Source organism: Tinamus guttatus, unplaced genomic scaffold, assembly GCF_059628265.1.
Source record: "Tinamus guttatus ecotype Peru unplaced genomic scaffold, ASM5962826v1 Tinamus_guttatus_pri_ptg000522l, whole genome shotgun sequence".
NCBI lineage: Eukaryota > Metazoa > Chordata > Aves > Tinamiformes > Tinamidae > Tinamus > Tinamus guttatus.
This window is the reverse complement of record NW_028289056.1, coordinates 2161213-2189032: the sequence shown is the minus strand read 5'-3', so window position 1 is coordinate 2189032 and position 27820 is coordinate 2161213. Positions and strand designations below refer to the sequence as shown.

At 55.1% G+C, this 27820-nt stretch overlaps 1 protein-coding gene across 2 annotated transcripts in view; it reads left to right on the top strand.

Moving 5' to 3' along the window:
* LRFN5 (leucine rich repeat and fibronectin type III domain containing 5) overlaps positions 1–27594 on the top strand; it is a 34804-nt gene extending 7210 nt beyond the window's left edge. Inside the window, exons 2-4 of one of the 2 annotated variants that reach the window (XM_088533805.1) lie at positions 18614–20021; positions 20626–21245; positions 27181–27594. In XM_088533805.1, coding sequence (XP_088389931.1) covers positions 18634–20021; positions 20626–21245; positions 27181–27290 — 2118 coding nt within the window. In that variant the 5' untranslated portion in view covers positions 18614–18633 and the 3' untranslated portion in view covers positions 27291–27594. Of the gene's footprint in view, positions 1–18613; positions 20022–20625; positions 21618–27180 lie in introns of those variants that run through there. The other variant, XM_088533804.1, reaches the window with a different exon arrangement.
* The last annotated feature ends 226 nt before the right edge of the window (positions 27595–27820 follow it).

The window sequence follows — 27820 nt, the reverse complement described above, 5'->3', positions numbered from 1 at the left end:
TCTTGTCTTTGCAGCCACTTTCCTTCATGATGCTGCTCCTTTTCTGCAAAGGGAACTATGCAATTTCTCAGATGTTAATTAAGATAAGAGGGAATTGTATCTAAATGCATTCAATGGAAAATGAAGAAGTTTAAAACATACCCCAAACCGCAGATTAGGTTCTGTAGCCTAACCCTGGTGAAGCAAGCGCCTGGAGTCGCTGCAGTGTCTGCAGTCGCAGCTCTGATGGCAGGAGGGAGGGCGCTGCTTTTGGGGCAGAAAAGGAGGGAAAACGACTTTTCAGCAGAGTTACCCTGGCTAGAGGCTGTGAGAGCAGAGCGAGGCTTTTTTCCTTTCTGTTTCCAAAAATCCGTGTGAGACGTTTCTGATCTGTGCGCTGGAAGGAGGGCAGCCTGGGGGTGTTTCCCTCCTTGCTCCATGGCAGGGCAGGCGGGAAGCCAGGAGCCGGCCCCGCTCCGGCAGCCTTCCCGCTGGGAAGCTGCGGCTCCGCGGGATGCGGGGTCGTGGAACGTCCTGGGGCTGCTTCTGCGCATCGTGGCCGGTGCGTGCGTCAGGGACGCGGCGCCTGTTCCTGCGCAGCTCTTGGCTGTGGTTTGTTGGAAGTGGCGGCCTGGCTTCTAGTTGCAGTGAATCTGTCAGGCAAAGGCGGTGCTCGGTGGCCAGCCCCTTGTGCAGCCCCTGTCCCAGGCAGCCCCACTGGCTGAGGGATGGGAAGCAGCCACATCCCTACCCCAATTAACACGTGCGCTAACGATGCGCTCGCTTAGCCCCACACTTGGGTGAGGCCGTCGGGCGAAGCCGCCTCAAGTGATTTTCTCTAAGTTTTTTTCTCCAAGACCCTGTTTTTACCTCTTGGTCCTGGTCCGGGGAGAATCCTTGTGTGCCAAGGACGTTTTCCCTGCCTGCCTGGATGTGTGTCTGCTGAGGCTGGCCGTGGGGCAGCGGAAACGTTAAGCATTTGTGGGGCACTTCCCACAAAACTTCCCACGCTTCCCAGATTCCGTTTGGACACCAGGACATGTGTGTCCATCTTAGGACAGGCTCTTGCTCAGGGCACAAGGGTTGTCAGTTCTCCTGCAGAAAGGAGACAATTTTTGTGCAATTATTCCTGCTCTCTATTTGCAAAGAAACAGGAAAATGCACTCAGAGGGACAGCGAGGTATCCTCTGCCTCCACAGGCACCAAGAAAAGGGTTGAAAAGTGACAGTTTAAGCAAGACATTTAAAAAGCAGCAGATCTGGATAACTGGTTCCCATGAGTATTAAATAATTGGCCTGCTCCTTGAGAGGGCAGGTTTATTTTTAACGGGTCCCGGAGCACTGAGGACATTCCGGAGCCATGGGAAGCAGCGGATGGAACAAGGTGGAAACCCTGCAGGTGGCTGGGCCCGGGGCCGCGTGCGCGGCGCCCGCAGCCGGCGCTGCTCATGGGGTGGCAGCGCCGCCCGGTGCTCCCCGCGGTGCCGCTGGCCTGGGGCGCCTGCTGAGGGCTGCCCAGCTCGCGTGGGTGCTGCCGGGCGCTCCCGTCCTCCCGGAGGAGCCGTCCCTCGGGATGTGCCCCCTTTGCCGGGCGCTTGGTCCGGTTGTCCTTCCCGGCTGTGCAGCCAGTGCCCCTCCAGGGCCGTGTCCGGCACGGCCACGCCGCGCGCCTGTCACTGGTGCTGCTCCCGCTCCCCGGGGCAGGGCAATAAAATGCAGCCCCGCAAACCCCGCTCCCCGTGGGCACCGTCCGTCCCCACGGCGTCTGGACTGCCCTGCCTGGGCCGCGGGGTCCCCGGAGGAGCTCCGTGCCGGGAAGCGCTCGCCCCGCCGGCAGCGGTGCCGGGAGGTGGGTCTGAGAGCTCCGTCCGGCGGCTCCCCAGGCCCTCCCGGCCTCTCCCTGTCAGCCTGGCTGGCTCTGCCCCTTCACAGGAAAGCCCATCTTCCTCGCATGGGTCCTCCTTTACACCTAGAAGTGCTCCCAGGCTGTTTGGTGCTTTGTGGCAATCCGTGCTCCGCAGCATTCCCTGCTCTGAAGTGGTCTGGGGGGCTCTTGGTGTCCCTGGCTGCCTCAGCGGCCACCAAGGAGCTTGATTGCTGCCGAGGAGCTCGGTCAACTCCAGCTCCCTGCTTCCCCTTGGGGTAATCCCTGAGATTACAATTTCATGCCCTCCTTTCCAGCTCAGAAGTGTGTTTTTAGCTACCTCACATTTGTCTCCAAAATCTGCCTTTTGGGAGTTTGCATGTTGCAGGGGTGTTACGACCCGCTGGTTCCCGAGCCACGCGCAGAACTGCTGCTCTGGGGCCAGGGCTTGGCTCGCGTGCGCCCCGTGTTGTGTTGTCTGTGTTGAACGCAGGTGGCCCAAGTCGTGTTTCTGCAAGGGAGGACGTGTTTCTGCAAGCAGAAACGGCCCTGGTTGCAGCCTGCACGTGCGTCCGTGCCACATTCTGGCCCTACCGCCCTCCAGAGCCAGACTCTGCGCCCAGGACTCGGCCCCTCGCCTCGCGGACGGGCTCCTGTTGGGCCGAAGGCACCAGCTCTGTATGTTGTATGTTCCCATCCCTAATCCCGCAGGCTCTGCTCCTGCTGCAGCCCATTAGAGCCTCAGTCTGTTGTCATGCCTAACAATTTGGGACATTCCATGTCTAGTCGATACAGATTTAATATATGCAGTGGCATATTTTGATGTGACTTTGCACAATATTGTAATCCTAGGGCAATACTATAATAATAATCCATCATAAAAATGAAGCCTTTGTCCTCAGGTGTAACTATGCCCAGGACTGTTTTAGCTGGCTCTTGTGTCTTGATCTGTGCACAGAGGTCTTGGTTCAGGATGAATTTCTTTTTGTCCATGTTTTTCTCTCTCTTTGTTCATCCTGCCCAGCACTGCTTTCCTTGCAGATTTTCCTGTACCAGTGACCTCCTGTATCCTGTGCAGCACGTGGGGCCTTTGCCTCTTGGCCCTGTTACGCCAGTTGGCCGTCTGTACCGGCCTGTGCTGTGTGCCCGGGGTGCTGTGTGGCCGGGGTGCTGTGTGGCCGGGGTGCTGCGGGCTGCGGTGCAAGCGGGCCCCGCCATGCACCGGCCCTGCTGCGGTGCTGCCCCAGAGGACTCCGTTGTTGGAGCTGGGGGGACGGGCGCTGGGTTGTTTTCTGTGTCACCCGGAGAACAGAGGTACCGAATGTTCCCAGAAACCAGGCTGCTGGCAGTGCCTGCTTTGGCTTTTTCCGCCGTGCTGGGTGAGGTTCGTGGCTCCTGCGTGCGGTGCCGTGCGGTGCCGTGCAGTGCCGTGCGGTGCCCTGCTGTGCTGCACCGCGCCGTGCCGCCCCATGCCATGCAGTGCCCTGGCGTGCCATGCCATGCCGTGCCGCGCCGTGCCATGCTGTGCCATGCTGTGCCATGCTGTGCCTTCTCCTGCTCTACTTGCCCCAGCTGTGCCTCTCATCCTGAATTTGCATCTCTGCCTGTTCAGTCGGGTCCTGCTTCTCGAGCTCTGCTAATACTTCCTGCAGTGTATCCTCAGTTTCCTCTGTTGTTTTTTCCTATATCAGGAAACCATAAATATGTATTTTAGAGACGTCAGTTTTTCAGGCCTGTGGAGCTCCGGCTCCCGAAAAAAATCCCAGCAGCCGATTCTGAGCCAGAGGGAAAGCTGCAAAAATAGTTTCTCCCTTATGGCACATGGAAAGTTTCTCTTTTAGGTGAAATTGCCCAAATCTGATAGATGTATCTGAAGTTTTAAAAAATGCAGGTCCTGCTATTTCTGTGAAGCTGTCACCCCTGGGAGGTAAAGGAGAATAGTCCTTTTGATTTGCCTACTGGCAACCCGCTTTGGATCCAAGCAGAAGCAGAGAGCTCCCTCCCTTTCCACTGCTGCGGATGGCCCCTGCCTCGGATAAGCTCCCACCTTGCTGTCCCTTTGCAGCCCTTTGCAGCTGCCGTGGGGCTCTGCGGGTGCAGGGCACATCCGAGTCACCGCGTGCCCTCGTCTCGGGCTCCTGGTGTTTCGGAGCTTGCTGCAGCCCACGCAGGGAACGGTTCCTCTGGGATGGGACCTCCTGTCACGGTCCTGCATGCCGCTCCCGCGGGCAGCCCGCGCAGACAGGAGCTTCATGCTCGCCCTCCTCCGGCCTCCGGCCTTGGGGACACTTCATGAGGAAGTCAGTGGCTCTGGGGCCAGCAGGAAAACGGTTCCCTTTTGTGGCTCTGCTTTCCTCCCGAATCCAGCTGTTTGTGCAGAGATGCCACATCCTTGCGCAAGCGTTTTCCAGGGCTGTGCAGTGTTCCCGAGGCAGTGCTCATTCCTCCACTGCTCCTGCCTGCATCCTCTCTGCAGCTCCTTGTGCTGTGGAGCTGGCGCTTGCCGAGGGGACGGGCAGGAGCTGCCGGAGCTCCGGCCTCGCGCGCTCGCTGCGGAGGGGCCGCGGGCTCCGCGGCTCCCGCTGCAGTGGGTGCAGTGCCCGGTGCTGCAGCCCGGCCCAGCCAAGGGCCGGATAACGCGGGGTGTTAATTAGAGAGCCTCTGGGGTAGCAGCGAGGGGAGACCCTTGCATTTATTAGAACTTCTTTTTTGGAGGCCTATTAAATTTTGAATGACTGTAGATAAATTGCACTCAGCCTGAAAATAAATTAAAACAACTGTATATAAATAATTTACCATTCTTGGCTTCTGCAAAACAAATTTCCCCTCCAGCCCTTGCTGTCCCCCTCTTGCTATGCTGTTCTGCCCGAGCGTGTCACCCTGTTGTGGTGACCACAGCTTCTCTCTCCAAGACTCCTTGGCTCCGGGTTCGGAGCTCTGAGACTGCTGGAAACGCATCTTCAGCTTATGTCATATCCTAGAATGTCTAAAGTATCTCAGTGACTAACTTGGCCACATCTGTTTTGATTTAAATACTAAATACCTTCTCTCACGAGTGAGACCTGCAGTTTTCACTAGTGTTGACTGGTGCTGAACCGCCGGAGTGCGGATGTGGCCCACACAGTGCGTGAGGATGGAGCCGCTGCGGGGCCGCTCGGGAATGAGCGGAGCAGCCCTGTGAGACCCCTTGCCGGGATAACGAGTGTCCAGCTGGAGTAAATCATCGTGACTTTGTTTTCCACTTAATTTTGAAGACTGCGCATAAATGAGCGAGAGGAGAAAATGAGTTATTTTTACAGCACTTAGACAAAACCCCACTGTTTAGACTTGGAAATCTAATTAGGATGAATCCCACCCCTACTCCCCGCTTTTCTATTTTTACGTGTCCTGCTGGAGGTCTTGCGCTCTGGCAGTGCTGCAGTTTCTGATTGCAGTTTGCCCTATTTGAATAGCACTGAGGCTGGGGTGAAGCAGGACCGTGTGCTTGCAGCGCGCGCCCTGTTGCTGATTGGGCTCTGCTTTTATTCCCGCTTTTCCCCGTGGAGCTTTCGGCGCTGGAGCTTTCGGCTGTTCCCTGCAGGCCCCGGGGTGTCCTGCATCGGGGGCCGCGCGCCCCGGGGCACCGCTCGTCCCTGGGGCCGTGGGATGGAGGAGCAGAAGCTGCTGCAGAGTTTGCCTGCAGGAAGGGGCAGCCAGAGGTGGTGCTTGCAGGGGGCCCATCCCAAACGCACCGGATTCCCGAGCGATTCCCAGCCCTCAGCACGGGAGTGTGTTTGGCTGTGGGACGTCGTCTCGTCCATGCGCTCCGTGACGAGGGCCGGGTTTGACGTGGCGCCGCTCCGGTCCCGGTGCGCTGCAGCCGTCCTCGTGCCAGGGCCGGACAGCAGGAAGGACATCCCGTGTCCGCAGCTGGGGACACGGGTTGGCAGCTCCCTGTTGCTCTCCCAGGGCCGTGCGGGTGCCGGCGTGGGAGCGTGGGAAGGAAACGGGCCCTGGGGGTTTTACCTACCTGTGCAGACAGGTGTTTGTGCCTGTGCTGCCGGCTGTTCCTACCTGTGCAGCCAGGTGTTCATGTCCGTGTTGCCGGGTGTTCCTGGCAGTGCTGCCAGGTGTTCATGTCTGTGCCATCGGGTATTTCTGCCTGTGCTGTCGGGTGTTCCTGCCTGTGCTGCTGGCTGTTCTTGCCTGTGCTGTCGGGTGTTCCTGCCTGTGCTGCTGGTGGTTGTGTCCCTTGGAGATGCAGCGGGGGGACCACAGCAGGTCCCTGACCGGAGGATGCTGCTCCTGCTGCACAGAGGGTTTTCCGGATGCTCGTAGATTTGGCTGCACACAAATATGGGTGATTCAAGGAATTTTATCAGCCTGTCTGTGTCCTAGTTGGAGAAATGTGTAATCTCCAAGTTCTCAGAGTTAATCTGTTGGATTCATTATTCTGAGCTTTTCAGACCTTCTTAGTTGTAAATCTTCCTCCCCTGAACTTGCCTTATTGCTATTTTTGTTCCCAACCTGAGGTTAAAGCAAGGTGTAAGATGCTGGAATTTCTTGCAGAATGGAGGTTCTGCTTTTGCTGTCTCAGTTGCCTCTGAGGATGGGGCTGAAGACGCTCCGTGCCTGCTCCAGCTCCCTCCCAGGCAGCTCCTGCCCCGGCCTCTGGGATTTGTGTCAGGATGTGGAAAAGCGGCTGCGCCCAACGTCCTGTGGCTGTGGAATAATAATAAAAAAACATTAATTGGATAAAAACAGGCATCAAGTCATGGCCTGCCAGGCAAGGAAGTCTCCAGGAAATTCTTGTTGTCCTGTGCCCTGAGGGTGTCCCCGGGAGCAGACATCCTGCCACTGCCCCTGTCCTCCCTGGCCCCGCTGGTGTCTGCGTCGTCCCCCGGCACCAGGCACACGTTTAGTGACCGGCTCCACGTCACAGCCTGTGGTTGTATGGACCGGGGGCCAGGCCGTAGGGTAACGCATCGTGTTGTTCCCCTCCAAACCGGCGTGGATTCAGTGTTTGCAGCAGCAGAAATGGACGTGGCAGCGGGAAGGCTGCGTCGCTGTGCTCAGCCCATGGGAAGCGGCTGCTGCCCTCTCCGTCCGCCTCCTTCAGACCGTCCGTGTTTCCTCTGCCAGATTTACGGCTCCCGCGCAGGAGGCTGCGCCGTGCCGGGCCCGTCCGCCCTGGTAGCTGACATGCTTCCTGGGGCTGGATCTTGTACAGAAATGATTTACGTCCATAAAACCACGGATGTCTCCAAGGTGCAGGCCAGCAGCATGCGGAGGTTACTACCCAGAGGAGTCCTGAATTAGAGCCCTCAAAGACAGCAACCAGAAACGCGGCAGGGATGCGCGGAGAGCGGGTCGGTGCCCGGTGGGTGCTGGGCACTGGGGCTGTCACTCGTGACGTGTCTGTGCGCGGTGGCAGGGCAGGGGGTGCCGCGTGGGCTGCCCCATCCTGCACTGGTGCCGGGGGACCGGCCCCACGCGGGTCACGGGCACCCGTGCTGGGCAGCGAGGCAGGTGCTGGGGCCACCCAGCTGTGTGAAGCACTCCAAGAACGTCAAAACAACCAGGAGCAAATGTCTCGTTGTGCTTTTCTGAATGGAAAATCTGACTTTTTGCATAGCAATAATAAGATTTTCCTTAAAGGAACGCAGCTCAGCTCTCTTGGCTGCCGCAAGCTATGGAGATGGGAAGTTTCCATCCAGACGTGGCTCTGGGACATCCCCATCGCCACCAGCCCCGGTCCAGGCCGGGTTGTCCTGCTGCAGGGCTGCGGGCTCGCGGGGGCCAGGCTGGCACTCTGCGCATTGCAGAAGGTTTTGCCTTGGGCCGTGTGGGCGCATGGGCCTTTCCCTTGCGCTTTGTAAGTGAAGCAGAGAGATGGTCCCCTGTGCAGCCCTGCGAGCGCAGGGCAGCGCTGGGGAGCAGCGGGAGGGTGTTTGGAGCTGCGTTTTCGTGACTGATGTGGAGCACAACAGTGCAGTGTTTAGCAGTGCTGGCTAAACGGGGCCGGGAATCAAGCACCGTGTGGCAGTGGAGAAACCTCCTGGAAGGCCACGCGAGTAGCCATGGCTTTTATGGAAAAATGTCTAGGTATGAAACAAATATTAAAACCTAGCAAGCAGCGGGCTCGGTGCATCTGGCCTAGCAAATATCTTGATGTGCAGGAAAGCAGCTGCAGAGCCAGCTGAGGCTGGTGAACCGCGGCGTCGGAAGCGTGTCAAGGTTATCACTTTAGAAGAAATCCATAACGATAAACAAAGTGGAGCAAAATATGAGAGTTTAGCTGTGCTGAACTTTCCCAGGAGGATGCGGGGGCTTGTTCTGTGCGTGTTCGTGTCAAGGCAGTGAAGGGGAATGGCCCCGTCTGCACGTGCGCTGCACGTCCTGCCGCTGCAGGACACGGGGCTGGTCACGTTCCCGCACACCAGAGCCGCTCTGTGTCCGCGAGGTCCTGCAGGGTCTGCGCCAGCCCTGCCCCTACGGAGACAGCAGGAACCCGGGTATCTCCTGAGGAGAACCCGGACCTCGTGTCCTGAGCTAAGGGGGAAGCAGGCGTCCCCTCATCTTCCTCCCTGTGCCAAAGGGTCCTCTGTGTGGTGGGAAGGTGACAGGGGACCTGGGGCATCGGTTGTCACTGTGGCCATGGACGTGGGGAGTGGGGACAGGGCACCTGCTCTGAGGTAGCAGGAGTTTGTGGTTGGCACTCTTGATGTATCAAAAATGTTGTATCAAACACTCTAATCTTATGGGTCAGAATAAAATTAGCAGGCAAAGTCAGTGCAAGTAACAATTTGCAAATTATGTTGGAGGTTCCAAACAATTCAAGGAAACCGAGTTGCTGATGACATACGTGAGCCGTGGGGAATGCAAAGTCAAGCGGCTGCAACCCCAGGCTTCTCTTTGACACATAATTACTGCCTGCATGGAGGAATGACAGCCGAGAAGCATGTGGAAGTGATGCCACCAGTAAATATAGGATCTTCTTGATGCAAGCCAAGATATAGCCCTATTTTGCCCCAGTGAATAAAGATGATGTTGCAGCAGAAAATGAGCAGGCCTTGGGTATGTTTAGAGCAAATCCGTGCAGTGGAAATTGTGGGGCGGCTGTTGCAGCAGGAGTGTTTGATGGCTGCAAAGAGCAGTGCGGGGCCGTTCCTGCGTGGTGGAGCCGCTGAGGGCATCGTGTCTGGAGCAGCCGGCAAGGGCGACCGGTCCTGGGAAGCAGGCGCCGATACCCTTCTGCCCTTCCCATCTCTCTTGAGCATGGGGGTCCCTCGCGGTTTGCAAACTTGAGTATTCCCTCAGGCACGGCTGGCTGTGCAGGGCAGCACGGCAAGCGGGATGTACGTGCAACCCGGAGTACTTGCCCTGGCACCAACTGGGGATGGTGCTTTCCGTGCATGTGCCGGTGCCTTGGGTTCTCGTGCCGGTGCCTTGGGTTCGCGTGCCGGTGCTTTGGGTTCGCGTGCCGGTGCCTTGGGTTCTCGTGCCGGTGCCTTGGGTTCGCGTGCCGGTGCTTTGGGTTCGCGTGCCGGTGCCTTGGGTTCTCGTGCCGGTGCCTTGGGTTCGCGTGCCGGTGCTTTCGGCACAGGCAGCACTTTGGCGCTGCTGCCCAGACGGCTGCTTGTTCCCGGCCGTTGGGAACCGCTCCTCACCTGTGGTTCCGCTGTGCCGGGCGCTGCGCAGTGCGGACGCGCTGCCCGAGGACCCTGCGGGAGCGCGAGGAGGGGATGCGCGGCGCTGGCCGCGTTGGTGCGCGGAGCTCGCCGGGCGCTGCGGGCCCCTGCCCGGCTCTCTGGAGCTGCCGGAGCGGGTGCTCCGGGCGCTCCTGCCAGCCCTGAGTTTGCGCTCCTGCCCGGGAATCCTGCAGGGCCCACTCAGCAAATGGTAAAGTAATTAATAAAGCAATTAGCAAGTTAATTTGCTGACAAGGTGGGCACTTTGTCGTGCTATGAAGTAATTATGGCTCCGTTACCACAACCCTTTGGCCATTATTAACAAAATAGTTGTTACCGTTCCCTCTGTCTTGCTGGCACAGTCCTTGGGGTGAAGGCGGCCTGCCACCGGGATGCCTCTGGAATGCCCCTGGGATACTCCCAGGATGCAGGGAAGGCCGTGCGCAGCCCCGCCGTGGCCATCCCTGCCTGTCACCCCCTGAGTGCAGCGGTGTCACCTCGGCCAGGCTGCTCCTTCGTGGCAGGGCCGGTCGGCGCGCGGGGACCCGGCGCGTCCATGGAGAGGCTCGGAGTGAGGCTGCGCGGGAGCCGCTGCTGCCGGGCGCATCGCGGAGCCGACGGCTGTGCCAGGCGGCTCCTTCTGGCCTGGGCCCAGCTCCGAGTTTTCCTGTTTCCATTTAGAACTGAAGATGGGATCGTCTCTTCCTTAGGTTGGCTAATACTGCAAGTTCCACCTTTTTGTAACTGCTGCCTTTGTTGTTGGGAGGGCTGATTTATGAAGTGCTGTCTCTGGTCTGCAAGTATCTGTGTACACAGATTGAACAAAGTATCAAACACGATAACAAAATTGATTTAAAGCTTTGGTTTTGAGAACCTTTTTCACCTGGGCCACAAACGTCATAACAGGAGTTTGAACATCCCTGTCGGCAGATTCCAGCTGGTAAATGAGAGCAGTCTGTACCTTCCAGAGAAACTAGTCTCCAACTGTTTGTTTTAATGTAGTAATGTAATAATGCATTTGCTATGACTTTAATTTATATTTTTTTAAGCCAAACCACTTTTCTCGGTTTATAATCTGTTTTCTGCAGTGAATCGTGAGTTGCATCAGCTTTGCTGTCCGAGCCTTGTTTGCATGAGAAGAAGGGCGGTGGGGACGGAGGGGCGCAGGGACAGGCTGGTCACGGCCTCCAGGCTGGCCGTGCCCTGGCTGCAGAAGCGCTCCCAGCCCTGGGTGACTTCCGAGAGCAGTGTCGTCTCCTGCTCCTCCTGTGGTTTCAACCGTCTTCTGGAATATCTGCCCTCCTAGCCGTGGTGCTGCCAGGAAAAGGAGGAAGGGTGTTCCCTGCTCCGCGGGAAGGAGCGATGCCCAGCCGGAGAGGCACAGCCCTCTTGGCTGGAAGCAGTGCAGCGCGAGTTCAGGCTCCGTGCGTTAGCGCCAGCCGTGGGTACTTGGGCTGTTGCTGCTACCTGAGATACCTGGCGTGTTCTCCAGCTGCAAACATTGGTACTTCCTTTCGTGACAGAGAGATTTTAGAAACCGTGACTGTTGGCACAAATGCAGTGAAACGAAGAGGTGGGGAAGCAGGGGAATGAACGGCGATCCGGCGGGAGCCGCGGCGGAGCTGCCTCTGGCCGGAGCGTGGCAGGACCTTCACAGACCTCTGCCGGTCCTCGGCCTCCTCGTGCACCCGCGAGGAGCCCTGGCCGAGGTTTCGGGCGCAGACCGGAGACCCGGCTCGGGCTGGCGGTCGCGGTGGTGCCCGTGTGTCGCTGGTGGGAGCAGCAAAGCGCGCTCTGCGGCCCGGCAGCCCTTCCCCAGCCAGCTCTGCCGCGGGTGGCAGCGGGGGATAGTCCTGTGGCCCCGCTCCAGGACTAATTAGTTAATTAAAGGCAAGGCTAATTGCCTTTAGCCTTGGCAAAGCATGCAGGGCTCAGCCAAGAGGCGCCTCGCGCCCGGGCCCAAGGAGGCGGGAGCTGCCAAGCGGGTGCTGCAGATGTGCAGGAGCTTGGGATGCGCTCGGCCCGGCAGCCGCCGGGGCTGGTGGAAGGGCAAACGTGGTGCCGGGACGGACGTGTCCCACCCGCGGGCTCATGCGGCTGCAGGGAGGGCGAGCGCGGTGCCGGGATGGACGCGTCTCACCTGCAGACTCGTGCGGCAACGCGGCAGCCGTGTGCCAGACACGTCATCGGGAGCGTTTGGGGACACCCGTGACCTGCAGCTCAGCCAGCCTCCGGGATGAGAGGATGAGGCGTGGGCAAAAAATCATATAGTAAAAAAGAACATATAGAAAACGCCCGCGCTCACTTTGACTGCAGATGGGCTCAGGCCGCACTCTGCGTTTTCCTGTGCACCTGGAGCTGGGAGGTGCTGCAGTCACAATATGTTCCCCTAATTCAATTAGTCAGAAGGCGGTTGGGATCCCAGAGGCTGTTTGGCGCTTACTTTGCACTCGGATAACCTGGTAACTGGTACGTGAACGGAACCGAGAGGACTGCAAGTTAGCTCGGCCCTGGCCTGAGCGTGCGAGCGAGGTGGTGGCCTGCGGCACCCGAGCAGGGTCTCCGAGCTGCCCTGCGCCAGGCGGTTGTGCCTGGTATTAGGGCTTGAGTTGGGCGTGTTTCAAGTTTACAAGCCTGAGAAGGGCTTGTTTGGGGCATGTTTCAAGTCTGCCTTTTCTTATGTGATCCTTTGCTTTTGCAGCAGCATTTCCAAGCAGTCAAAAGCTCTGCAATCTGCTTTACTTAAATGAACCTTTTGGCTTTTATTTTAATCTCGTGTAGTTCTTTAAATGAACTTGCCTGAATCCAGGAAACACTGAGCGTGTTACTTTTACTGCAGCTCCAGATCCAAATTAGCAGCGTTGAATTAGCAAATGTAACCTAGCTAAGGACAGTGTGTGGTGTTGGCAGCTGTGCCGTGTGTGCACCGAGCTGGAGGAGCCCGTTCCGAGGGTGCTGCAGGGATGGGCGAAGCAGGAGGAGCCGGATGGTGGGTGGAAGGGCGGCTGCCAGCCCCCGGCTCCGGACAAGCCTCTTGCTCCGGTGCCTCCCGGCTGCTGCGTTGGGAGCAGGTTCACTAGCACCTACCCGCTGCCCTCCTAGGGTGTGTGAAACGGGTCATTTCCACAGTGCTGCTTTAGCACTGCTTCGTATCAGAGTTGTCCTTGAATCCTGTTTTCGGCTGAGGAATCCTCACTGACACGGGAGGAAGGGAGTTTAATCCAGCCAATGTGTTTAAACATCATCCTGAAATTTGTTTGCTGGCAGAATTTATGCCAACAGTTATTCTCCACAGACGTACAGAAGGTTTCATTGCGAAACTTTCCAGTTTCCAAGAAGATCAGCCTGCCTCCCCTGACTTTAAAGAAAAGGGAAACAAATTTAATTGGTGCGTTTATAGAGCGGTGTTGCACCTTGTGAAGAAACGGACTCAGTCTGGGGTGCAGAGTGAGACAACTTTATTTCCAAACCGACTTCTTTTTATACTTTCTTAACACAAGTGTTGCAAAGCGCACAACCAATCAGCATCTGGCCACCTGCGCGGTTGTCTGGCTTTGTTTCTTTTCTTCTGGCAAGACACGTCGCACACAAGGCAGGGGGAGGTGTTCCTCAGTCCTCGTCTTTCTCGGCTCTGTCCCCCATCTGCTGCAAAGACTGACACCCTTGTGGTTAACTATCTGCTAACAAGGTACTATTGTCTTTGAACAAGCCTCCACATCTCACCCTTCTTTATTTGTTTTTGTTTGAACAGCCATGACTTAATTAAATGATCTATCCTTAAACACATAACAAGAAACAAAGCAGGCACACTAACAATAAACGAAATATGCCAAACATCAACAGGCTGTCCTACTAGACAGGTTACAAACGGATTTACTGGACTAGATAGTATAACATGTCCTGTCAAATTTGATTGGCCAGAATTACCCATATGTAGGTTTTAGCTTGGGACAGCATCTACTGCTGTGTGGATGATGTCACGGTGGTGTGGATGATGGTGATGACTGTGTTAAAAAAGGCTTAATCCATCGAGCAGGTACCCATCTTGGCCCTGAGCCTGTAGAAACACAAGCATATCCTCTACCCCAGGTTATTAAAGAAAAAGGCCCTTCCCACTGATTTGTCAAATGGCAAAGAGGTAATAGAGAAAGAGAGTTGAAAGACTGTATGATTTTATGTCCTGGAAAGTGAATACTTATCTGTCCTGGATAATCTGCCAAGGCACACTGAAAAACAAAAGACTGGTGAGTCAAAAAGGTTAATTGTTTTGTATCAAGTGGTAAATAAATAATATTAGGCTCTGTGCCATCTAGAAACATCAAACGCTCTCTTCCTTTTTGAATAACCATTGCAATCATATCAATAGCGGTGGTGACAGTTTTGCCAAAATTATGAGGCAGAAACACCCACTCTAAGATTATTAATGGACATGCGTCCTGTGGTATCCATTGTGCTAATAGGCCATAAGGTTGGAAGCTAGAATAAAAAACAAAAAGACTGACAGGATAATTCTGCTTTCGTCTGTGAACAGTCTGAGTGGTTAATTTGTCCACAACTTTACCAAGCGCAGCTCGCGCGGGAGGGGTGAGCTTTCTTGAGGATGTCAAACTCGTGTCTCCTTCTAAGAGCTTAAATAGAGGATGTAATTCTTCTGTGGAAATTCCTAAGGAGGGACGGATCCAATTAATAGTTCCCAAAAGTTTTTGAAGATCATTCAAAGTCCTTATGTCTGTCTTTAAGGTCAATGATTGTGGTCGAATTTGATGATCAGAAATTCTCCATCCTAAATATCGCCAAGGCGGACTTTCCTGTACTTTATCTTCCGCAATTCTTAATCCTGCAGCTGATGCTGCTCGCGTAATCTGATGCAGAGCCTCTTCTGCTGTTTCCTTTTGCTCTGCAGCAATCAATATATCGTCCATATCTTCCCATTGGCACAGTACAGGGTGGTATCGGAGTCCATACCATTATCTTAATTTCTCCTATGAAATCTGCGTTGATAACTGCAGGTAACACAAACAGCCCTTGTCTCGTTGTTGAAAATCGCCCAATCAATAGTGCTGCCATTCCTCGCCCCAGGGGGCCGTGGACACCAGTTGGAATTAGCACAACTGATGTATCAGTAATTAGCACTTCTATTGTGGTGGCCAGGTCCACCCCGGCGCTGCCGCTTGTGCTGGCGCACAAGCGGCGGCTGCTTCCCGGTGGGAGCCACTCCGAGGGGTGATTTGCCGTCATGGCGCGACCCCCCGCCGCGCTCCGCTTGAAGTTTCCCGAAGGGGCTAGCGGTCGACCTTCCTTATCAAATTTTGATCGACACTGATTAGCATAGTGTTGTCCTTTGTGGCAGCGCGGACATAGTCCAGGCGCTCCTTTGTTTGCTTGTGTTTTCGGACAGTATTTACGAATATGCCCAAATTGGCCACAAGCAAAACATGGCCTTTTCATAGACATTGTTGCAAATGTTTCGGCCATCAGTGAATATTCATACTGTTTGGTACCGACATTAATACATGCTTTTAGCATGTCATCAATAGTAGGATCCTTTAGTGGCCGCAAAACTCTCTGGCAATCAGGGTTAGCATTCTCAACTGCTAGTTGCTTAAAAATGTAGCTTCGTGCTTGTTCATTATCAATTTGTTTCTCCAGAGCCTCATTAAGCCGATCCAAAAACTTCATATATGGCTCATTCGCATCTTGTCTTATGCTAACAAAAGGTTGTCTTTGTTTACCACTCTCCGGAACGGCCTTAAGGGCGCGGAGAGCAAGTGCCTTAACTTGTTGCAAGCCCTCAGGGGGGATTTCTGCTTGTGCTGTTGTAGCACTGTGATCGCCCTCCCCCATTAGCACGTCCACAGTAACAGCCCGTAAAGGACCTTTTTTCGACAGCCGCTGGTTTTCCTCCCCCTGAGCTCGAGCAAGCTCTCTCATTTTCGATTCCCACATCGTGTATTGCATATCAGTCATAATGAGGCGAAACAAAGTTTTAAAATCATGGGGAGTAAAAACCGAAGAATCACAAAGAGATTGTATAAGGTGGGTGGTATATGGTGCGCCAAGGCCATGATCTGTCACCGTACGTCGCACGTCCTTAATAAGATTATACGACAAACCTTCCCAACGCGGATTCTGGTCTGGTGCACAGATAACGGGAAAGGCTTTCAGCATGCCCACATCCCCCGCCTGTTTTGCTCCTCGTTTTACTGAGGCCCATTTATCGTGAGGATCCGGGGGGTATAGGTCTGGCTCCTTTCCAGGGTCAATAGGACCCGGACCAAAAGGATCATCGTCCTGTTCATCAGGTGGCAGTACCGCAAAGGCTTTTGCAGCACGTTTTCTTTTCTGATTCTCATCAGGACACGATTGAGGTAAAGGAGGCGCGGAGGGGATGGCAGGGGCCCCGATCCCGTCATTTATGTTCGACTGCAACCCACTATGAGATTTCAATATTTCGAGTACAACTCGCCATTGTGGCAACAGGTTAGCAGCAGCCTTATCACCGCGCGTGGCACTATCCCACAGTCGGACCCCAATTTGGTCCCATCTTTCCAGATTAAAAACATTCTTACTATTCACCGAAGGATCGTCTTTAGAAGCCCATGCAAGAACCTTTTGCAGCTCTTCTTCACCTAATTTTTTTCTTTGCGGTTTCAAGTTTTTAGGAGAAGCTTCTAAATCGTCCTTTTGTTCCTTCATTAGGTATGAACCCATAGTTCCCAGCCGCTTACCTCTTTCCTTTCAAGAGGCTTTTAGTGTGCACACAAAGTAAGCTTCCTTTCAGCTTGATCCTTACGCTTCCTTTCAGCGTGATTCCCGGGAGTTCAGCTGGGCGGTGCAACCGGAGAGACAGCTAGTCTTCGTGCCCCACGTTGGGCGCCATTTGTTGCACCTTGTGAAGAAACGGACTCAGTCTGGGGTGCAGAGTGAGACAACTTTATTTCCAAACCGACTTCTTTTTATACTTTCTTAACACAAGTGTTGCAAAGCGCACAACCAATCAGCATCTGGCCACCTGCGCGGTTGTCTGGCTTTGTTTCTTTTCTTCTGGCAAGACACGTCGCACACAAGGCAGGGGGAGGTGTTCCTCAGTCCTCGTCTTTCTCGGCTCTGTCCCCCATCTGCTGCAAAGACTGACACCCTTGTGGTTAACTATCTGCTAACAAGGTACTATTGTCTTTGAACAAGCCTCCACAGAGCGGCCAGTTTTCACGGAGGGAGTCCAATATAAATTGGTGCAAGAATGGATTCTCTAGCGAACAAATTACACTCTCAGCTGGCTACAGAGAGTAAATTTGTTTTTATATCCTTTTCCACTGTCAGATAGGCGCTGATTCTCCTCAGCCAGTGTTGCTGCAGTGCGATAGGCCGCAGGATTGATGCTAGGATGAACGCGCGCGTCGTAGCGTCTGGGACGGCGCCGGCCCCGCGTGCGGCCCCCTGCCCTGCGTGACCATGTGGGTCTCCACAGCTCATCGTGACGCTGGTGCCTCCTTGAGCGCGGGTATATTGACCAGCAGCGACCTGGGCATCCTGGGGGCTCACGGGGGCAGCTGCGGGGCTCCCAGCACTGCGATAATGACCGGTTGCGCTTTCGGTGGAGCCGTCCCGGTGGATGGAGGGCTCTCTTTTCGTCATGGGGGCTTGGCGGCTGGAGTCCGTAGTCATGAAGGACACAGTTTCTGTGAGCAGCAGGAACAAACAAGACGTTCGATAGGTCTGAAGAGCAGCCTTTAGAGGGGATATTTCCGCCCATGCTCTCTGCAGCGGCTGCCTCTACTTGTGCGTGGCAAAGCGGTGGTTACGGAGGGACAGGCAAGAGGAGCACGAGTTGTTAAAGGTCCCTGAGGATTCAAGACTCGCGTTTAGAGTTAGCCTTGAATTTTCATTTTATTTTGGATGACTTTTCATTCCTAGGGCGATGACATGTCTGAGTAATCCCATCTGTACATATATAATGTTATCAGTCCCAAGGTGAGCGGAGCATTTCTGTTCAAATGTGGAGTCCCATTGAGATAATTTGCTTTACGACTTTGCAAGATTTCTCCTTAAATACATACATATTCCTCAGAAGGACTGTGTTCCTTCCAATGTTTCTTGTGTTTTTGGAAGTGGGAAATATGTAGGAATTTACCACTTTTTTATCAAAAATTATGTTTGCTGTCATGAAGGATTCTGGTCTTCCATGTTCAGAAATTGGCAGCGTGGCACTTCCAGGATTTTTAGGATAGTCATCAATGGATGATTTCATTTGACTGGTGTAGGCACTGTTATCGTTGTCTTTGTTTTCATATGCAGTGAGGATTTTGGATCTGGCAATGTAAAAGATAAGGTTAATTGAACTGTCAGAATTTCCAGGATGAGACTGCAGCATTGCTGGCTGTGGCAGTAGGGAAAACAGAAATACTCTAAAATTAGCCCGTGTTCCATTTTTATTTAGATCTCTGTTGTTGTTGGGGTTTTCTTGTTCTTTTTTTAATTTGTATTTTTGTTTTTGAATGACATAAAAAAGCTCTTTTGAGTTTATTCTGAAAATAACGTTAAGAGCTCAAGTGTTCAGTGGAAATGCTTATAAACCAATTGAATTGTTGTGCTTTGGAGGCCACTGAGAGGTTTAGCTTAGCAAGTAAAGCGCACACGAAGCATCCCCTGCATCTCCGGTGCATAAATGGCATTATCATGGAGTAACTCCAGGTCACCAGGTCAAGAGCCTCCATCTGAAAGCTCAGTGAATGGAACGAGGACGTATTGCAAGCCTGAGACGAGCCTCAATTCACACAGGATGGGCTTCAAAATACAACACGCAGGGTCCCCAATCCTCACAAACTGCTGTGCGATTTGTGTAAAAGTAGGTGTGTGTCGGTGTGAGTGTATGTATAGATACAATATACATAGTTCTTATGGAAGATACTATGGAAATTTTTACAGCAGGATATAGAAGAAATATAAAAACATAAGATAATTAGATGAGGACCATTAGATGACATGGTTATGTGGACCTCAGTTTCATGACCTAACCATAGATGTTTCGTTTGCTTTTTTATTACTCTCGATGCTAAATTTGCTTAACTTGTAGGTATTAACAGAAGTTTGTTCTCTTTCAGACTCTTGAACCTGATCTACAATGGAAAAACTGCTTTTGTTTCTGCTGTTCATTGGCATAGCAGTGAGAGCCCAGATCTGCCCCAAGCGCTGTGTCTGTCAGATTTTGTCTCCGAATCTTGCAACCCTTTGTGCCAAGAAAGGGCTCTTATTTGTTCCACCCAACATTGACAGGAGGACTGTGGAATTACGGCTGGCAGACAACTTTGTTACAAATATTAAAAGGAAAGACTTTGCCAATATGACCAGCCTTGTGGACCTGACCTTGTCCAGGAATACAATAAGTTTTATTACACCTCATGCGTTTGCTGACTTGCGCAATTTGCGGGCTTTGCATTTGAACAGCAACCGATTGACTAAGATCACCAATGACATGTTTAGTGGACTCTCCAACCTTCACCACTTGATACTTAACAACAACCAGCTGACTTTGATTTCTTCCACAGCTTTCGATGATGTTTTAGCTCTTGAGGAATTGGATTTGTCTTATAACAATTTAGAAACCATCCCTTGGGATGCTGTGGAGAAGATGGTTAGTTTGCACACTCTCAGTCTAGACCACAATATGATTGACCATATTCCTAAAGGGACCTTCTCCCACCTCCACAAGATGACCAGGTTAGATGTCACATCTAACAAACTGCAGAAGCTACCGCCTGATCCTCTCTTTCAGCGAGCTCAGGTACTAGCAACCTCAGGAATTATCAGCCCCTCTACTTTTGCATTAAGCTTTGGTGGAAACCCTTTGCATTGCAACTGTGAGCTTTTGTGGCTGAGGCGGCTCTCCAGAGAGGACGACCTGGAGACCTGTGCTTCTCCTCCGCTCTTGTCCGGTCGGTACTTCTGGTCAATCCCAGAGGAAGAGTTCCTCTGTGAGCCTCCCCTCATCACGAGGCACACGCACGAGCTGAGGGTCTTGGAGGGCCAAAGGGCCACGCTGCGGTGCAAGGCCCGGGGGGATCCGGAACCAGCAATTCACTGGATTTCACCCGAGGGCAAGCTTATTTCAAATGCAACGAGGTCTTTGGTGTACGATAATGGGACGCTGGACATCCTTATAACTACAGTAAAGGATACAGGTTCCTTCACCTGCATTGCTTCCAATCCAGCTGGGGAGGCCACACAAACAGTGGACCTGCATATAATCAAACTTCCCCATTTGCTGAATAGTACCAATCACATCCACGAGCCTGACCCTGGCTCCTCAGATATCTCGACTTCCACCAAGTCAGGCTCCAACGCGAGCAGTAGTAACGGGGATACTAAAATCAGCCAAGATAAGAAGGTAGTAGTGGCGGAGGCAACATCGTCCACTGTGCTGCTGAAATTTAATTTTCAGAGAAATATACCTGGAATACGCATGTTCCAAATCCAGTACAACGGTACTTACGATGACTCGCTTGTTTACAGGTAAGATGGACCCACCAAGCCTGTGCTCGTGCTCCATTGAGCCGCTTCGCACTATTAATGTGCTGTTCCCTTCAGGGCATCGCCGCAGAGCCCTGGGTAGCACCTACGTGTGTTGAACCCTGTCCCAAGAAGCAGGCGGTGCGAGACTCGTGAAAGACTAATGCCATTTTTAACTTTAATTTTTTTAATAGGGAAATCACTTTGAAAAGTGTTATTTTTAGATAATCCAAGCGGGTCTCTAATCCTCCGAAGTAATCTGATTAGCAGAAGGATTGTCAAGTTAGATGGGTTAAATGGATCTAACACTTGCAGTTTTCTGCAGCCGCAGAAGGATGTCCGCTGGTGCCGCCGTGCTGTGATGGGAGCGCGGAGGCAGCGCGTGCGCCGGACTCCTCGGCTGTGGCCCTTGCGCATGTGGTGCCACTTTGCAAAGTGCTTTTTAGTGGTTTCATTGTGTTTTAATGGTTCTGCCTCGTTACCAGTTGCACTGTGCAAAGCCCTTTTTAATGGTTTTGCTTGAGTTTTTGCCTTGGTGGTTCTCTCTGAGTGTGGCAATCGCACTGGGGCAGGTGCCGTCATTCACCCTGGTGTCCTTGTCCCCCAGAATGATACCTCCCACGAGCAAAACCTTCCTGGTGAACAACCTGGCGGCGGGGACGGCGTACGACCTGTGCGTCCTGGCCATCTACGACGACGGGATCACCTCGCTGACGGCCACGCGGGTGGTGGGCTGCACGCAGTTCACCACCGAGCAGGACTACGTGCGCTGCCACTTCATGCAGTCCCAGTTCCTGGGCGGCACCATGATCATCATCATCGGGGGGATCATCGTGGCCTCCGTGCTCGTGTTCATCATCATCCTCATGATCCGCTACAAGGTGTGCAGCAGCAACGGGCAGCAGAAGGCGGCCAAGGTGAGCAACGTCTACTCGCAGACCAACGGGGCGCAGGCGCAGGGCTGCGGCGCGGGGCCGCCCCCGTCGGCCTCCAAGCTGGCGCTGGGGCTGGACGAGAGCGCCGCGAGCCGCAGGGCCCCCGCCGAGGCGCCGGCGCCCGCCGCGGACGCGCGCCGCAGCCCGGACTCCTGCCCCGCCGCCATCCCGCCGCCGCCGCGGAAGCCGCCGGGCGAAGCCGTCGCCAGCGTGGAGGCCCACAACGCCAACAGGAACAACTCGGCGGCGCCGCCGGCCGCCGCCGCGCGCGGGACAGCGGCGCCCAGGCCAAGTAAGTTCCTCACGGTGCCGGCCGCCGGCTGCCGAGCGAAGCGCCGGCTCTCCCTGAGCGCCGAGCTGCCCGAGCGCCGCCGCCGCCGCTGCGCCGGCGCGCTGCGGTCCAAGAGGAGCCTCTCCATGAACGGCATGCTCACCGGCTCCGACAGCTCCGGCCTGGGCAGCGCAGCAGCCTCCTCCTCCGGCTCCGAGTGGATATTGGAAAGCACTGTGTGACCGGCCTGGTTTTGTTTCGTTATTTTTTTTTAATTGTTATTATTTTTATTTATTTTCTGTCTTAATGCGAAACCGAGCACTCGGCGTCGTGCCAAATGCCCCTTCCCGGGAACGGGGACCCGGGATGCCGCTGCGGTCTCACCACGAGTGGCTTGTCCCCACGGGGTCTGTCGGAGCCCCCCCGGGCACGCGGGCATTCAGCTAATTCCCACTCTGTTTGGTTTAGTAACAAAACTGGAGGCGACGTTCACAGATTAAAAAAAAAAAATTAAGGGGTGAAAAAAGCATGAACGAGCACCAGTGCCTTCCCTGCCCTAGGACTGGCTTCCTGGCTCTGCAGTAGCAGAAAACAAAAGAGAGTTTTCACAGAAAAAAAGCCTTTTATAAAGGAAGGGAGATTTCCTCCACGCTAACAAATAACCACTTCTGGATCGAGCAGTAGAGCGGTGTTTTTAAACCGACCGGACTGTCCGTTTCTTTCCAGTGACAATGGTGTTGCCTTTGTTTTTAGGCAAATGCTGTACAGAAACAACAACGCCGTGTTGTTATGTTGTGTAAAATAAAATATTCACTCCGTACCGAGCCCGTGTCGCCGTGACTGCCAGGCGCTGCGGTGCTGCGGTGCTGCAGCGCTCCTGGCATGCACGGTGCTGCGGGTGCTGCGGTGCTGTGGGCACTCCTGGCATGCGTGGGGCTGCGGTGCTGCGGGCGCTGCGAGTGCTCCTGGCATGCACGGTGCTGCGGGCGCTGCGGTGCTGCGGGCACTGCGGTGCTGTGGGTGCTCCTGGCATGCACAGTGTTGGCGGGTGCCGCGGTGCTGCGGGTGCTCCTGGCGCGCACGGTGTCGGCGGTGTCCCCGTCCCACAGGCTGGCAGGCTCCTGGCATCGCGGCATGTCCCATTGATCCCACGCTGTGCCGAAGGGGACGTGCGGAGCACGGACTTGCCCGTCTCCAAAGGGAGAGCGGGTGCAGGGCGGGAGTCTCATTGGCACATGTGTAGTCCAGCCAGGAATCACAGCTTTAGGGACCATAATGGCAACGAGATTTTTACCTCGGGTGCATTTTTTGGGCATCTTTCCCGTAGATTCAATAGCTGTCCTACCTCTCCCAACCCCTCTGTGTCGGGAAGAGCCGGGGAGCCAGCCTGGTGCTCTCAAGTGTGCGGGTCTGAGCCTCGGCATAGCGCGACTGCCGGCTGCCGCGAAACGCGTTGGCGTGAGGCAGAGGGTGGCAGCCACTGAGGGACCCCTGTGCGAGGGTGACAGGAGTGCTCTGCTGCTGTGCTTTCCTGAAAAAAGTTACGGTTAATCGAAACTCGTGTGGTCGTGGTGTTTAAATCAGAGAGCACAGCCGAGCAGCTGGGATGTCTCCTTAGATGCCACGTGCTAATTTAGTGTGGTCTTTGCAACTGTTAGAGCAAGAGAAGAGTTGCAGTTTTTCACCTGTCTGTTTGTGCTTGGTATAAATATATCCCAAGCTTAGACACCCTCACCCGGAGCCAGCAAGGCCAACGGGCACAGAGGGGAACACGCAATAGCTGAGGAAGCAGCTTTGAAGGTTTTCTGTTGAGGTCGTTTTAATTATGTGTGTTTGAAAAGCATCAGGTGATGGTGCTTCGTGTGGTGTCTCATATCGGGAGGCTGTTGTGTCTAATGGCTTGTGAAAGTGATAAAGTATTAATAGTTTCTTGGGTTCAGGGGGCTTTATTTTTAAATTTTATTCAAAAGAATGAGGTTCATAAGCGCTCATCTGCCATGCACAGCTCGCTTACATAAGCAGCCTGGAAGGACTGTACGTGGCTGGGTTTGAGTTGTGTGGTGATCTGTGGAGGGAGCGGGACGCGGGTGGCAGAGCGGCCCTTGTCCCGCGGCTCCAGCCGGGAGGAGGGCGAGGGGCAGGGGGCTGTGCCGTGCCGCGCCGTGCCGCGCCGCGCAACCCCCGCGATGCGCCAGCTCCTCTGTCCTTGCTCTTCTGCAAAACCAGGGCCTGCCAACAGTCTGAGCCGCAAAAAATGCTGAGATGTTCCTTGATCTAGAGCAGGACCTTTATACGTATTTGTTCAAACACTGGAAAATGCTCTAATCCTCCAGAAATGAGAAGGGGTGTTTAATGCATCCGCGAGAGCCCGTGCGCTGTGGGGCCGTGCTCGGCCCGCGCCGGCCGCGCTCCCTGCAAGCAGATCCGCCAGGAGCTGGGCTGCCGAGGGGGTTCCTGCCGTGACGCGTGCTTGCTCCGTGAACGTGCCGAGCGTGCGCGGCCCTGCGCCTCCCTGCCGCGTGGTGCTGACCCCCTCTCTGGGACGCGATGTTCTGCCCGAGCGTGTTGGTCCTGACGATGTTTGGGTGGAGGAGCAGGGTTTGCCTGGGCAAGGCCTGTCGCGGTGGCGTTTCTGCGCTCGTCCCCGTGCTGTCCCGACACGGTGTGCTCAGTGCGGGGACACGGGGGGCTCTTCGTGCAGCTTTGCCTTGCAGGAAGGCTGTGCCCTGGCGAATGGGTGACGAGAGCGTCAGCGGCGCCGCACGGGGAGGGCAGCGGGTGCTTTCCCCAGTCAGTAACGCGCCAAGCAGGAAGAAGGTTAAGGTCACTAGCACTTACTATTGCTCCTTTTTGATTAATTAAGAGAAATTGTGGGATCTGGGATAGTGGCAGCAGCTTTCAGCCTGCGCTGCCTCGAGGTTGCTGTCCTTTTGCCCTGCTGCCTATGACACCGGATACTCTACTGCCCTGTGAAGCAACTGCTACAGCAGAATGGCACAGCTTCTTTCACGGGGGAACTTAGTGAGCGGTTTTGAGGCAGATCAAGTTCCTAAGTTAGAAAAGCCCAACACAACATGCAAATTCACAGTACGTAGGGGCGGCTGTTGGCGGCGGCGTGTAGCCGGGTTGCCCTTTGCGTGCGCCTCGCGGGCCGGTGCTGCGTGGGACGCGTGACGTGTCCGCTCAGCGCGATACTGCGGGTTCACCACGTGCACAGTCCCGTGGGGCGCTCAGGACGGGGCCTCGGATGGGTCCTGGTGCTGTCCCGCCCGGTGCCGCACGCCTTGCCGAATCCGGGCCTTTGCGGAGTGCCAGGTTGAATCAGCTCTGCTGATAACGATCATAGAATCACAGAATCACAGAATGCTCAAGGTTGGCAGGGACCTCTTGAGGTCACCTAGTCCAACCCCTGCACACACAGGGTCACCTAGAGCACGTGGCACAGGGCTGCGTCCAAGCGGGTTTGAAGATCTCCAGAGAAGGAGACTCCACAACCTCTCTGGGCAGCTTGTTCCAGGGCTCTGGCACCCTCACTGGGAAGAAATTTTTCCTTTAGTTCCTGTGGAACTTTTGATGCTTCAGTTTGGGGCCGTTTCCTCTAGTTCTGTCAGTGGCCACCAGTGAAAAGACGCCGGCCCCATCCTCCTCACTGCCTCCCTTGAGGTGCTTATAGACACTGCTCAGGTCCCCTGTCAGCTGATCACCACCCTCTGACTTCTGCCGTCCAGCCAGTTCCTAATCCACCTCACTGTGCACTCATCTATCCCACACTGCCGGAGCTTGCCCAGGAGGATGTTGTGAGGGACAGTGTCAAAAGCCTTGGTGAAGTTGAGATAGACAATGTCCGATAAACCTGCTGACTTGTGCTGTTTCCCTGTGGCCATGATCCTGCTTTCGTAACGGTTCAGACCTCCAGGAAACTAAGATGTGCAAGTTACCGGGATCAATTGGGGCAGGTTAAAGAACATGCGCTTTAGCATTAATAATACAAGAGCAACAAACGGCAAATCCTAGCATTGCGCTAACGGTGTGCTTTGAATACGATCGATTTGCTCCCAAGAGCCAGGTGTGAAGGCTGCTGCTGCTGAAGGGAGGAAGCTTAGCTTGCAAAGAGGGAAATGGAGAAGGGAAAATAATCCCAAACGTGGCAAATACCTGGCTGCAGAGAGACCCCAAATTTCCCGTTTTGCTCACAGGAAATCAAACAGAAAGAGCTGTGCTATTGGTGTTGGGCTGGAGCAAACCATGTCACACAGGTCTTTTCCAAGCCCTCCCTCTGCATTTTAGGATGTGCTGCTTCCCAGCAAATGTGGCACTGGGGACCGAGGCGCTGCGTCTCGCTTGCCGCGGGGCTGTTTTCCTCGTGGGCTGCTGCCGCGTGTGCAGGTGGCAGCCGGTTTCTCCGGAGGCTTCAGCCGTGCCCTGGATGCAGCTCCCTGCGCTGGCGCCCGCGCTGCGCCGTGCGGAGTGGCAGCAGTGGCTGTGCCGTGCGACCTGCTGTCTGCGCTGGGAACAGGGGCTCTGGTTTATCTGGCGTTTTCCCTGGATCTGTGGCTGCGCGGTGCAGAGCGCCCCGGTCGCTCAAGGTGCAGCCCCCGCGTGCTGCAGCGTGTGCCCGCCATGCCGCTCCCTGCAGAGCTGCCCGCGCCCCGCACAAACGCAGGTGTGCAGCTGTTTGCATGGACGCGCTGTCCCGGCCGGTGCTGATCCGCTCAGGACCCACTCAGAGGCATCAGGAAGGTGCATCCCGCTGGCCTTGCTTGGAAGATGCTTCCTTGGAGGCGCAGGGCCGCTGCTCGCGGAGGCTTGGCCGCAGGTTGGTCCTCGCCCGGCCATTCCCCTGCCCTCCTCAGGGCCCCGGTTGGTGGCTGTGTTGATCCCTCCTTGGGGATGGCCGCTCCGGTGCTGGAGAGGCATGGACAGGCTCTGGACGAGGAGACAAGGGCTGGGAGGGCTCCATCGAGATGAGCCACCTCAGCAGGAGCTGTGGCCTGCCGACCAGCCTGGTGTCTCGGGGGCTTTGCACAAGCCTTGCAGTGTCTGCAGGAGAGATGTTTGTGTGGATCAGGAGGTTAGGAGGAAGCCAAGGGCACCTTGTGGGCAGCCCCCTCTGCCCCCGCTTGCTGCCCCATGGGGGACGGGGAGCGGAGTGCGAGGCCAGCGCTGCCCTGCGGCCGCGGGGGCACCTGGAACGGCAGCGGGTCTGTAGGCAGCCGGGAGACCTGTCACCTTCCGAGCGAGACCACGAATGGCCTTTAAACGGGTGTCTAGTGTGCGCTAATGCTGCGGCTGCCACGCGCTCCCACAGGTAAGTAGCTGTCCTGGGGCCACCTTGCACGGGCTGCGACTCGGCTTCTTAACGAGAGGTGTCTGTGTCACCTGTGCTGTGCACGAGGCACCCAGCCCACCGATGCAAACCCTCTGGGGGTCTGTCAAGACAATTTAGAGCCTGCATGTTCTCCCTGATGTGACTTTTCTGCTTATTTGTGAGCCTCGTGAAGGCACGTGCCAGACGCGTGCACTTTTGCTGCTGTTTTTTGGTGTTTGCAGTTCCATGCAAACTTCTAAAACTATATAGAGACTTGATATCCCCACCACAGAGGAAGGGCTGCGAGTGCCTGACCTCGGAGAGGTCAACAGCAAATCCAGAGTCTGTAAAATCCGCCGGTCCAGGACCGGGGAGTTTCCCCGCGGTGAGTTTTGGGTTGTGCTGGTCTTGGCCGCCGTGGCAGCACCCGCAGCTGTGGGAGGGCAGCAGCAGCCGCCGGTCGCTCGGCATCGCGGCAGGGGATGCTCCTGGCGAGGGGCCGCGTCCTCGCGCCTTGCCCTCTGTGCCGAGCGCGGCCGTGTGGGCCAGCGCGAGGAGCTGAGGCTGCTGAACCCAGGCTGGGCGCTGCCGGCGTCGCGCATGGATCCCCCCCGTGCCCTCATGTCTCTGTCTTGTTTCTTTGCGCAGACGCTGGGGCCGATCCCAGGAACGCTGGCCCTCTCCCGCTCCCTGGAGACGCTGGCACAGACGGTTTGACACGGCAAAAGTCAATCCGATTCCTGCTCACGGAGGAGTGATCTGCTGGGCCGGGCTCGCCCCTCACCCGGAGCTGCAGCCCGAGCCAGGACCCCACCAAGGCCAGCTGCATCGGACAGACTTTCTCTCCCTGGTCACAGATTTATCGTCTCCCATCTGCCACGTTCATGCTACATACCCTTTTTTCCTGGTGTTAGGGGGTTTTATAAAATTGAAAGCAACGATGATGAAAAGCTTGGTGGCAACGGCCCCAGTATAAGTCATGTTAGATGTTGCCGGTGGTGAGTTCACAAACTGTAAACATGGTAGCTGGTATCACCATAACAAATAAATGTTTTACTACAATGGAGTTGACATGTTGGCTGATTTGGAGAGTTTTGACAAGCAGCAGCAGTGTGTTTGGTTCAATGATGCTGTGACCCTGGAGGGTCCCAGGCTGGTTGGCGATTGGGTCCCCAATGGTGTGCTGGTGGTGACGGATCTGTGCAGCACCCAGGACAGCGCTGCTGGCCTTCATTTGAGGAAGGTTTGCTTAAGGAAGGGCAGGTGAGGCCTTCCCGTGGGCCAAATG